This window comes from Elephantulus edwardii, unplaced genomic scaffold (assembly GCF_000299155.1).
Source record: "Elephantulus edwardii isolate Elephantulus edwardi_28Jun2011 unplaced genomic scaffold, EleEdw1.0 scaffold00099, whole genome shotgun sequence".
Classification (NCBI taxonomy): Eukaryota; Metazoa; Chordata; class Mammalia; order Macroscelidea; family Macroscelididae; genus Elephantulus; species Elephantulus edwardii.
The window spans coordinates 1,402,000-1,415,091 of NW_006399849.1; the positions used below are offsets into that span (position 1 = coordinate 1,402,000).

The following is a 13,092-nucleotide window of genomic DNA, read 5'->3' on the forward strand; positions in this document are numbered from 1 at the left end:
AACTAGTTTTGTTAAATATATTTTCAAATTAGTCTTATATTCATAATTATATTTATTCAAGACCAAGATATATCATTCCAGCTTCAACCATATTTTGCATTTATCCATTAAGATTAGATGATTATAAAATCTGCCATTTCTAGGAACCACCAAGTTGTTTCCAACTCAACAGCATCTCGTACAACAGAAGGAAATCTCACCTGATGCTGTGTCATCCTTACAATCACTGCTGCACTTAAGCCTGCTGTTGACGTCACTGTATCAACCAATCTTGGTAACTGTCTTGCTCTTCTGTGCTGACGTTTACCTTTACAAAGCATGTCCTTCCTAGTAACATGCCCAATGTAGGTGAGATGAAGTATTATCACGGTCATTTCTAAAGAGAATTCTGGCTGTACATTTGCCAAGCCAGATATTTTGTTGTTGTTGTTCTCTTGGCAGTCTATGGTACAATCACTATTTTTCAGCCATCCCACAATTCAAAGGCATCAATTTTGTCTTTGGTCTCCCTTATTTATTGTCTAACATTCACATGCAATGTTAATGTACTGGGAATGAACGAAAACTAATCTTTCTGGAAACTTTCACTAAAATTCAAAATTAAAAAAATTAATTTGACAGCCTTGTTTTTAGCACTCTGCAACAGCTTTTCCAATGCCGTATGTCCTTTGATAATCACATGACAGCTGCTATGAGGAGTGTTGATTGTGGATTCAAGTAAAATTAAATTCTTGATACTTAATCTTTCTTTACTCCATTTATCATTCATTTATTTCTTGGACAACTGATGAGTTTTATTTTCTTGATGTTGAAATGTAAACCATATTGACGGCTGCAGTCTTTGATCTTCAATAAGTGCTTCAAGTCCTTTTCTTTATCCTCAAGCAATTCTCATACACCACTGGCGGGGATGTAAAATGGTGCAACCCACTGTGGAAAACATTTTAAGCTGTCTTAGGAAGTTGGGAATAGAAATACCATTTAATCCAGTAACTCTACTGATAGGTAAACACAGGTTGTTGTTAAGTGCCATCAAGTTGAGCTTAGCTATCATATAAACAGATCTGAATCGTGTCTTATTCTGTGCCATCCTCACAACCTCTGACATGCTTGAGCCCATGACTGCAGGCACTGTGTCAATCCACCTGGTTGATGTCTTCTCTTTCACTGTCCCTCCACCTTTCCAAATATGATGTGCCTCTCTTAGCAACCGGCCCCAAGTATATGAGACAAAGTTTTGTCATATGCAACTTCTCTAAAATACATCTGTTGTAATCCAAGGCAGTACTCTTCTCCAACATTTCAACTCAAAGATATTCATTCTTCTGTCAACTGCCCAGCTCTCAGAAGCATAACAAATGACTCAAAAGTCTATGGCCTGAATCAAGTGCATCTTAGTCCTCAAACTGACACCACTGTTTCTCAATAATTTGGAAAAGTCCATGAATGCATACGTTCCCAGTGCAATACTTCCCCGGATTTTCTCATACCAAGTGTACTCATTGTGGATCTAAGTAAGAAGTCACAGACAGTTTCTTTTTTTTATTTTCTCCATCTATCATGATGTTGCCTATTTGTCCAGTGGCGAGAATTTTTGAGAATTTTTCTTTTTTTGATGTTGAGATGCAATCCATATATAGAAGACTGTATTCTTTGATCTTCTGCAGTAAGTGCTTTAAGTTCTCCTCACTTTCAGTAATTTCATCTGTTTCATCTGTATTATCTTATTGATGAGTCTTCCACCAATCCTATGCCATGTTCTTCTCCACCTTCTTGAATAATTTGCTCTGCATACAATCTGAACAGTTATGAAGAAAGGATATAACCTCAACACGTATCTTTCTAAATTAAGAAAGTTTAAAATTATAAACTATTTAGGGTCCTTGCTTTGTTCTAACAATCGCCTCTTGATCTAGGTATAGGTTTTGCACAAGCACCATTAAGTGTTCAGGGACTCCCAGTCTTCTCAATGCTAGCCATCATTTGTTATAACTAACATGGTCAAATGTCTCTGCATAGTCCATAAAGTACAAATAGACATTCTTCTGGTATTTGTTTTCAGATAAGATCCATCTGCCATCAACAATGGTATATACCCAGTGCCTTTTCTAAATCTAGCATGAACTTCTGCAATTATCTGTCACTGTAATGTTCTAGCTATTATTTTTGGATGATCTTCAGCAATATTTTACTTGTATATGATACTAAGGATACTGTTTGATAATGTCCATTCTATCAGGTCACCTTTCTTGGGAATGGGAACAAATAACGGCTCTTTTCCAGTCAGCTGGCCTGACTGCTGTCTTTCAAATTCCTTGGCACAGACTGGTAAGCATGTCCGGGGATGCATCTGTTAGCTGAAACATGTCAAATGATACCCTACCGATTCCTGGAGCCTTATTTTTTGTCAATGCTTTCAGGGTGTGCTGAACTTCTTTTACCACCACTGGCTTTTGATTGAATGGTTCTTCACGTGAGTCAAGTACCACTCATAGTGACCCTATGAACAACAGACTTGAACCCTGCCGTATCCTGTGCCAACCTCAAAGCCTGATGCAATCGAGCCCATTGCTGCTGTCACTGTGTCATCCTCTCCTTAACCATTTCCCTATCTTTGCAGGCATGCTGTCCTTCTCCAAGGAATAGCCTTACCTACCAACCTGACTAAAGTATGCAAGACAAAGCTCCACCATACCTCTAAGGAGCACTCTGACTACACCTTCTCCAAAACATATCTGTTTGTCCTTTTGTGTGTCCCAGTCTATGGAATATTCAGAACCCTTCTCCAGCACCACAGTTCAAAAGCATCAGTTCTTCTTCTGTTATCCTTATTCACTATCTAGTTTTGAGATACACATCACTGCTCCAAAGTAATGTGGAGAAGCCCCTGACTCCATACTTTCCCAGTGCAATGTCTCCTGAATGATGGTACCAAGAATACTGACTATAGATCTAGTAAGATGAAGTCATTCAGAAGCTCTGGTGGCCTAGTTAGGCAAGAAGCTGCACTGAAATCCCAGAGGTAAATGGTTCAAATCCACCAGATGCTCTGTTGGAGAAGGAGGGGTAATCTCCTCCTGTACCAGTGAGATCTGATTTGACAGTACACACAAAAAATAATTTTTTTTTTAAATGGAAAAAAAAAGATGAAGTAATTGACAGTTTTCATCTTTTCTCGGTGAAGTGGTGAGAAATTTTGTTGTCTTGATGTTGAGAAGCAATCCATATTGAAGGGTGCAGTGTTTAACCTTCTGCAGTAAGTGTTTCATATCTTCCTTACTTTCAGCAAGCAAGGCTCTATCATCTGCTCATCAAAGGTTACTGACTGAAAGATTCTTTTGGGAATATTTCAATGCCAGCCAATTCTTTCTTTTAACAATGATTCTGTGTATTACCTCCATCATTTGTATATGCTTCCTGGGCCATTCAAGATTTCCCCACAGCATCTCTAGGTACTGCAACAGGAGGCTTGAATTTGTTTTTCAGTTCTTTCAGCTTGAGAAAAGCAGACAGAGTTCTTCCCTTTTTATTCTCTAATTCCAGCTCTCTGCATATTCCCTTATTATTCATTTGCTTTGTCTACTCAAGCTGCCCTTTAAAATCTTTTGTTTAACTCTTTTACTTTAACATCTCTTAACTTTATTTGGCTTCCTAACATTCAAGTGCAATTTTCAGAGTCTCTTGTGACATCCATTTTGGTTTTTTCTTTCTCCTCTGTCTTTGTAATGACCTTATGTTTTCATCATAGATGAAATCCTTGATGTCATCCCACAACTCATCTGACCTATGCTCACAGGGATCAGGAAGGTTGTGTGCTTGGGTGTCTAAATGGTTTTCATGCAATGATTCACATACATTTTGTTTGAAAACATTAATCACAATTGATACATGCTATTTATTACAGCATCTCATTAAATTCTCACCGTTGCCTATCTTTCTGTTCACCCTACAATTTATGCTCTTCCTTCCCTCCCTTCCCAAGCCTGTCTACATTCTACCATAATTTCTGTGTCAACTTTTCCTTAGTTTTTTAAGAATTAGGTATATATTCTAGAGAAATAAATAATTCCCATACAAAAAGAACAGTTATATGTCCATACATGTTCACTGTAGCATTATTTACAACAGGAAAGATATGAAAACAACACAAGTGTCCATCAACGTACAAACAGATAAAGAAATTATGGTATATTCACACAACAGAGTATAATGAAACACTAAAATATGATAAAGAAGTCACAAAACAATGCCTAACATGGAAGAAACAGAGTGTGCTGAGTAAACTAAAACAAATAAAAAAAACCAAACCACCCTGTCAATGTGGTGTAGTTGCTATGTGTCACTGAGTTGGAACCAACTGACTGGTCACCCTCCAGGGGGTTTTCAGAGGCAGTAAACTGCACAGGAGGAGATAGCCTATCCTCATCCCGTCGACCAGCTAGTCAAACTGTGTGCCTTTGGGATAAAAGCACAGCTTTGGACCACTAAAGCGCCCTTATTTTTGTCTTGCTGAACATTTGGCTTTCCTACGCCACTGTCTTTCATCTGAGCCAGCTACTCTGTGGACAGACAGCCCACCTCATCAACAGCTGCATGAGCCATTTATTCCTCCTAGGGTGTGGTAGCCTATCCACAAGCAGACTAACTAGTCTCACCACTAAATTGAGCATATTTAGCAGCAGAATCTGAGAACCTTTAATCCTAAGAAACAGTAGCAGAGTTTCCAAAAGAGATTTCAGAAAAAGCTTGCTGCAAAGATCTACATTTCAGCAAATCTCAAAAAGGACTAAATAATATATGACCTCCAAGCCTTATTTCAGTTGTAAATAGCTAAGTCACTGCTCAGCTAAGATAAAGAATAATTATTTCAGATAAAGATTCAACCTCAACTTCTTATACAAGGAATCTTTTAATTCTAGATGTTGTTTGTTGTTGTTAAGTGCTGTCAAGTCATAGACGACTCATAGCAACCCTATGAACAAAAGACCTGAACAACTGTGTAACTTGCACCGTTGCTCTAAGTTCACAGAGTTTCTGGAGGCAAGCTATTTCAGAAGTGGAAGCCATTCCTGCTTCCAAACTTGTTTTAATAGGGCGCTCCACCAAACACTGTCCACCATGGGTAACCATTCCCACATCTGACACATCAGTGTCACAGTGTTCAGCATCACAACAACCACAAGTTACCTCGGTACCGCAGGTGGACAGACCGGGGCTATATGACCTAGAAAAACGTTCGAGCAAAAATAATTAAAACAGGGCCTGGGGGCCGCAGATTAAAATCACCCACCTCTGGCTTGTCCTTTAGGCCAACTGAGCTCTATACATTCTAAATTTTAAAGCTTAAATGCTACTAAAGCTTATCTTAATGCTTCAATAAGGAGGGAGGGATTGGATAGACTGACAGATGAACTGAGAAATATTCTCCAATTTAAATATATAGAACCTTGATTATTTTGTTCTAAGTTTTAGTTAACTTACCATCTTTTCCCTCTTATCCTGCTCTGTGGGTGGCTCTTCATCTTCTGTGGCTTTTGGTTCTTCAAGATGAGACATCAACATGCAGCTAAAGTTTAAAAAACAAAGCACAACAATAACAACAAAAAACCACAGATGTTTTAGATGAATAAGAAATGCCTACAAATTACCAAAAACAAGCCCTCAAAATGACTGAGAATCAAATAAGTCTATGTATCAAAATGTGAGCAACAGACTAGCTAAGTTTTTCAATTCTGATAACATAATTAAACATATTTTAGAAAGAGCCCCAAAAGCAAAATTGTTAACTTTCCTTTGGTATTTAAAATAACAAATTGTAGAATATTTATAAACAATTCTGGAACCAAATATTACCTCATAAAGCAAGGTGCATCAACTCTGTATCTTTTTTTAAAATGACACAAATATCTGTAATGACTATTTCTTTTTACTAACATTCTTTTATTTTGAGATTGTATATGTCTTATAACAATAGCAGTAATAATGTAAATAATGTAATTAAAACACTATTAATTTGCACACCCATGTTTATCACAGCTTTGTTCACAATAGCAAGGAGTTGGAAACAACCTAAGTGCCCATCAACAAACAAATGGATAGAGAAGCTGTGGTATATTCACACAATGGAATACTACGCTGTACTCAAAAACAAGGAACTCATGCAATATTATTCAAAATGAGTGACCCTAGAGGACATTATGCTGAGTAAAAAAACCTCAGTCACAAAAGGACAAATACTGCATAGTGCCACTGTTGTAAACAGGACGGACCTCGGGGTTGGGGGGAGACTGAGAAAGATGGGTTAAATAATGTATACTGCATTGAAACAGATGAGAGAGAAAACTGTTTAAAAGGGATATGTGATTAGGTATTTTTGTCATTATAGGAGTCCAGAGTGAAGGCTGCATAGTGGAGTGGACCTGAGGGAAGGGATTGTAAAACAATGGGAAAAAAAGACTGTAAAACAATGAAAGAATTTGTCTTTTACTTTTCCAAGAGGGGAGTGTACTGGGAGGGGGAGGATTGGGAGGGGAGAAAAGTGCAACAATGAATGAATGGAAATTCAAAGTCTCTGTAAATTTTCACTGAAATTAATAATAATTTAAAAAAAATTTTTTAAACCCACTATTTAATTATATGAACATTTATTCTATGTTCCAAATGCTGTTACCATGAAACAGGGAACTTGTCTCTGAAAGCACCTGAATATGCTAAACAGCTACAAATCATTTTATTTTGACTATCCACACCATTCCCCTTCATAATTAGAACAGACAATAAAAACATGGTTTTCTATTCAATCAACTGGTTCCAAGGAAATAAGAAATACTGTCTACTGAATCAAGTTCAAGGAAGAAACCTACTGTTTCCTAATTTAGAACAGGATAATTCAGTAATTTATCAAAGTTATGGGTTTAAAGCTTGTTTTCTTTATGTATTCAGCAAGTACAGGTGAAAGATAATTCTTGACTCAGCTGTGTACATAACTTATAATTCAGAGTAGAGGGGAGCTATGGTATGATAGCAGAAATTAAAGCAAGATTCCTCTTTAATGGTATGTGTTCTTTTCTCTTTTTCAAATAACTAAAGATAAAACTTCTTGGAAAAAATGCCTCTAGTCAGTCAGTGCACACTGGTGGAGCTATACACCAACTCATCACTCACTGTTAAGCAAACTCATGCATTTATGACAATACTGAAAAACATACTCCTAAATTCAAGAGAGACTGGCTGTAGTGAGAGATCAGCAGCAGCATGAGGTTTCAGGCATCACAGAAGTGAACTGAGACCTAAGCAGTCATATCAAAGGCTGGGTAGGGAGAAGGAGGTGTTGAATGGGGTAGGAGAAGTTGGGGGGATGCTGAGGGCTCAAGGCACACATGCCAAGGGTAGGGTAGCAACAATGAATCTATTGGTTATTTCTATAATTGGGAAATGTCTTTCATCTGCTCCTTTCTGTAAAACATCTATCAGATACTGTTCTAAAGCTGAGCATTCATTCAAATAAAGAGACTAGGAAGAAGGACTGGCCATCCACTTCCAAAACAGAAGGATTTCAACAACCCTATGTACAACTGAGCACACTTAGAGAAGTCTAGCAAACATGGTAACTGAGACTGAGCCCTCAAATATATAAACACAAAGGAGGAGGAACAGTTCTACATAGACTCTGGTGATTGGAACATGGAATGAGAGAAACATGAATATAGGAAAATCGAACATTGTTAAGAAAGAAATGGAATGCAAAAATATTGACATACTAGGTTCTGGCAAAATTAAATGGACTGGCATGGGGCATACTGAATTAGACAATCATATGATCTACTAGGTCAGAGATGAAATAGTGAGGAAAATGAGGTTGTTTTCATAGCTAAAAAGTCACATCTACATGCATCTTGAAATACAATGTTGTGAGTGACAGGATAATATCCACTAGTGAGTATCACTATCACTCAAACATAGATACCAACAACCAGAGCCAAAGAGGAGGAAACAAATGCTTTCTGCCAACTTTTGCAGTCAGACGTCAATCAAATATGCAATCTAAATGCATTAATAATACGGGCTAAGAGAAATGCAAAAATTGAGAATGGGAAAGAAGGATCAGATAGAATGATAGAATTCTGTACAATCAATAATTTATTCACTGCAAATCTTTTTTTTAAAAAAAAAGAGACCAAAAATATTAAGATTTTATTTACAAAGCTTCTTTGTTGTATAGAAAATAAAAATGTTATTACAATCTCAGAGTAACTGGTAGACACAAATCATTGAGACTCACCGATCACAGCTACCCACGCTACAGCAAGTCTTATACAAAAATCTAACAATGCATACAATTTTGTTGGGGCAAAGTCCTCACACTTGGTGATGGAATTCCAAGAGGGACTAAACAGGAAGGTGAACTGTCACAGGAACTATTCTTTGACTCTTCTGGTGAATGAGTGTGTTTGTATCACAGCTTAATCAATCAATCAATTAATTATTAAATAGCTATCAATTCTATATGAGCAGTCCAATACTGAACAGGGTTTGTGTTTGTGGGGGTTTTTTGTGGGTTATTTGGGGTCTCAATCATCTTCTCCTAATGTGTGAAGACCAGATGAGCTGTGGGAGGATATCAAGAATATCATCCATGAAAAATGAAAAAGGTCATTACAAAGACAGAGGAGGAAGAAAAGACCAAGATGGATGTCAAAAGAGACTCTGAATATTGGACTAAAGCTCTGAGAAGCCAAAGCAGAGAGAAGAAATCAAGAAGCTATGGAGCTCAACAGAAGTTTCAAAGGGCAGCACAAGAAGACAAAGAAGAGTATTATAATGAAATGTTCAAAAAGCTGGAATCAGAAAATTAAAAGGGCCAAACTCACTTGGCATTTAAGTTGAAGGAACTGAGTAACAAAGTCAAGCTTTGAGTTGCAATACTTAAGGATACTTTGGCAGAATATTAAATGATCCAGGAAACATTAAAAGATATGGAAGAAGTATAGTCACTGTAACAAAAAATAATTGACTGACAAAGAAATTTCAAGAAATAATATATGATCAAGAGGTAATAGTGATGAAGGAGGAAGTTCAAGCTACTTGGAAGGAATGAGAATAATATGAAGGTCCTAATAATTGATGGCATACCAACTGACGTATTTCAACAAACAGATGCTGGCTTGGACATGCTCACCAGGTTATGCCAAGAAATCTGGAGGACAATTACCTGGCTAATTTCTTGGACGAGATCAATATTTATTTCTAACACACACACAAAAAAAAGGTGATCCAAGAGAGTGTGGAAATTATCAAACAGTATCAATAATACTACAAACATGCAAAATCCTGAAGATTATCCAAAAACAATTTGAACAGGACATTAACAGAGAACTACTAGAAATATAAGCTGGATTTAGAAGAGAACATGGCAATAGAGATATTATTTCAATGTCAGATATATCTTGGCTGAAAGCAGAGTATGAGAAAAATGTCTCTGCTTTACTCACCATGCAAAGGCATTAGACTATGTAGATCAAAACAAACTGTGGCTGACTCTGAGAAGAATGGGAATACCAGAATATTTGGATGTGCTCATGAAAAACCTATACTTAGACCAGGAGACAGTCATCAGAACACAGCAAAGGAACACTGTATGGTTCAAAATTAAGAAGTGTGTCAAGGATGTGGCCTCTCTCCATACCTATTCAATCAATATGTGGAAGAGAGGCATTTTTTTCGAAAGACAAGCATAAAGTTCAAGAGGCCGGCCTTTATGAGGAGGAGTGTGGCATAAGGATTGGAGGAAGACTCATCAACAACCTGCACTATGTAGATGATGCCTTGCTTGACGAAACTGAGGAGGACCTGAAATTTTTACTGCAGAAGGTCTGGGACTTTAGTTTTCAATATGGACTGAAGCTTAATTTAAACAAAGATTCTCACCACAGGGCCAACTGGCAGCACCATGATGATGGAAAAGAGATTGAAGTTGTTAATTTCAGTTAGCTTGGCTCCACAATCAACTCTTGTTAACAGCAGTCAGGAACTCAAAAGACAAACTGCACGGGGAAAATATGCTGCCAGGGTTGTCTCCAGAAAAATGAGGAGCAATGATGTCAGCCATAGTCTTCACAATTACATGTATGCTTCAGAGAATTGGACAATGAGTAAGGATGACAGAAGAATTGATGCCTCTGAGTTGTGGTGCTAGAGAAGAATCTTGAACATACCATGGGGAGCCAGGAGGACAAACTATTCTGTCTTGGAGAGGGTGAAACCAAGTTTCTCCTTGGATGCAAGGATTTTTAAGCTCATCTCACATACTTTGGGCACGTGGCCAGTAGGGACCAGTTCTTGGAGAAGGACATCATGCTTGGAAGGGTAGAGGGAAAGCACAGGAGAGGAACACCTTGGATGAGATGGACTGACATGGTAACTGAGACCATGGGATTAGGTGTGTCGGAGTCAGTAAGATTGGATCAGGATAGGGCAGAGTTCAGAGCTGTTGGACACAGGGTCACTATGAGTCACAGGTCACTTGATGGCACATAATAACACACAACATCACAACATCCAAATACTATGTGCATTAAGGGGTCAAGCATGACAGCAAACCTGTAAACTTTTTCCTCTCTATGAGAGTCTCTGGGTGGTCTCCAAGAGGCTAGGCTGTTACCAGTGAGAGCAACCAGCTGCTTTTTGGCTGTGCTTCCTCTGTGGCAAAAGCCGCCAGGTCATATGAACAGTTGCCAGCCAATAGGCAACTATTCTAGAATACAACTTTCTATGCCTACTTAAACTCTTCAACTCAAAATCGTTGTGTGGTGGAAAACAAGTATTGTAGACTAAAGCAGAATTTCTGGTACTGAAGGCAAGAATTCTATCAATGCATTAAAGGTACTTCTACTTTTTACAGCCAGCCTATCTTACACTTTCTAGCTATTATGAAAAACAAACACACAAAACACACCCCAAAAACTGCCTTTTAGTAAAAACCAAAAACCTTGGAAATTCTCTCAGGTAGTTTCTACTTTGTTTTACAAGATTTCTGCAAGTAGGAATCAGCTCAAAGGTTATTCCATTTGATTTGGTTTTTCCTTATCAATGTTAGCAACTTTAAACTCCAACTCATTGCTCTTGAGTTGGAACAGATGCTGTAAACACATGGGAGGAGACCACCCATCTTTCTCCAGAGGAAACACTAGTAGATACCAATTACCAGATAAGTACCACCTTTTGGAACAGCAGCATAATTCCCTATGCAACTAAGCAATCAGGACCCTCTTAAAGCTTCCTAAAATCCTACTTAAATTCTTTCCTCCTTTTTACTTGCCAAATTTTGGTAGTAGGGTTGTTGATCTCATTTTCCAATAAATATTTTATGAGATGAAATATTTAAAGAAAATATTATAACCAAAGAGAAGTAGAAGGCCAATTTCTGACTCAATGAAGAAAGATTAAAATATCACTCATATGACTTAATGGCACTTAACAACAACAACAACAACAACATACATATTTACATGGATTAGTGAAATAAAAACTCTATTAACTAACAGTGCAAAGGAACAATTAAATATAAACCAAAAAACCCTCCAAGATCCTTAAATTCTCAAAATGCAGCTATTTCTGTATCATCTCAAGAAATAATATTATCAAGATTAATCTCAGTAAAACAACAGACTACCCATTTATCTTGGAAATTTTCCCTAAAATAAAAAATAGACTCATCATAGGAATAAATAAAATGCAGTTTCTATTTACTTATATATTTAAATATAGCTAAGTATCATACTTAAATTCAAGCAGTCAGGAAATCTGCTATCACGGACCTTTCCAGAGCACTGAGAAGCAACAATGTCAGTCTAGAGACTAAGGTGCGCCTGATCCAGTTATGGGCATCACAATTATTTGCTATGAATCAGAGAGCTGGACAATGACTAAGGACGACATAAGAAGAACTGATGTCTCTGAGTTGTGGTGCTGGAGAAGAGTCTTGAACATACCACGGACCACCAAGAAAATAGGTCTCTCTTGGAGAGGGTGAAGCCAAGTTTATCCTTGGAGGCTAGGATTCTGAAGCTCTGTCTCACATACTTTAGGCATGGGGCCAAGAGGGACCAATCTTTGGAGCAGGACATCATGCTCGGAAAGGTAGAGGCACAGCGCAGGAGAGGAAAACCCTGGATAAAATGCATTGATACAGTAACTAGGGAAATGGGGGTAGGTGTATCATAGTCAGAGAGACTGGTTCAGGACAGGGCAGGCTTCAGAGCTACTGTACATAGGGTCGCCATGAATGGCAGGCAACTTGATAGCCTACAAGAACAACATACAAATTTTAAAATATCTGTAAGAGTACAAGGGGAGCTCTGGTGGCCTAGTGGCAAGGATCTGCAACTACAATCCCAGAGGCGCACGGTTCAAATCCACCATATGCTCTGCCGGGGAAGTAGGGACAAACTCCTCCTGTACCAGTCAGATCTGATTTGACGGTACACTCACACAAAAATAATAAAATAAAAAATAAAAAAAATATCTGTAAGAGTACAAAAGAACTGTGGTGGCCTAGTAGTAAGGAGATGTAATGCCACCCCAGAGGCAAGAAGTTTGAATCCACCAGATGCTCCATGGAACAATCTCCTCCCTTCAAATTTACAGCCTTGAAAACTCTCTGGAGAGCCAGCTATAAGTTGGTTTTGACTCAAAAGCATACAACAACATAGGAATATAGGGAGTACTAGTCCTCACGTGGTAAGTAGTGGTGCTTCAAGCTCAAAGTCAGGCTGTTCATTCAAATCCACCAGTAGCCCCAATTTCCTCTCATGTAATTTTTCAGCCTCTGAAAGCTCTCTGGAGGGTCAGCTATGAGCAGGTTCCAACTCCACAGCACATAACCAAAACACCACCAAATGAATACAGCCAGAATAAAATATTAAAAATACATGTTTAAATTTTAAAATGTCTTTTACAAATAGAGCCATTTTAAAGAGTGAAAATAAGCATAAGCTATTCACTATCAAGAGAAATGTGACAGCATAGTCCATACGGAGTGCACTGCTAACCCAAAGGCCTCTGTGATGGTTTACCAGCAGCTCTGAGGGAGGA

At 38.0% G+C, this 13,092-nt stretch overlaps 1 protein-coding gene across 1 annotated transcript in view; it reads right to left on the bottom strand.

Annotated features, from left to right (window-relative positions):
• The window catches only part of IPO11 (importin 11), a 228,489-nt gene that overhangs the window by 9,644 nt on the left and 205,753 nt on the right, over window positions 1-13,092 (bottom strand). Inside the window, 1 exon segment of the mRNA XM_006891505.1 lies at window positions 5,482-5,566. Coding sequence (XP_006891567.1) covers window positions 5,482-5,566 — 85 coding nt within the window.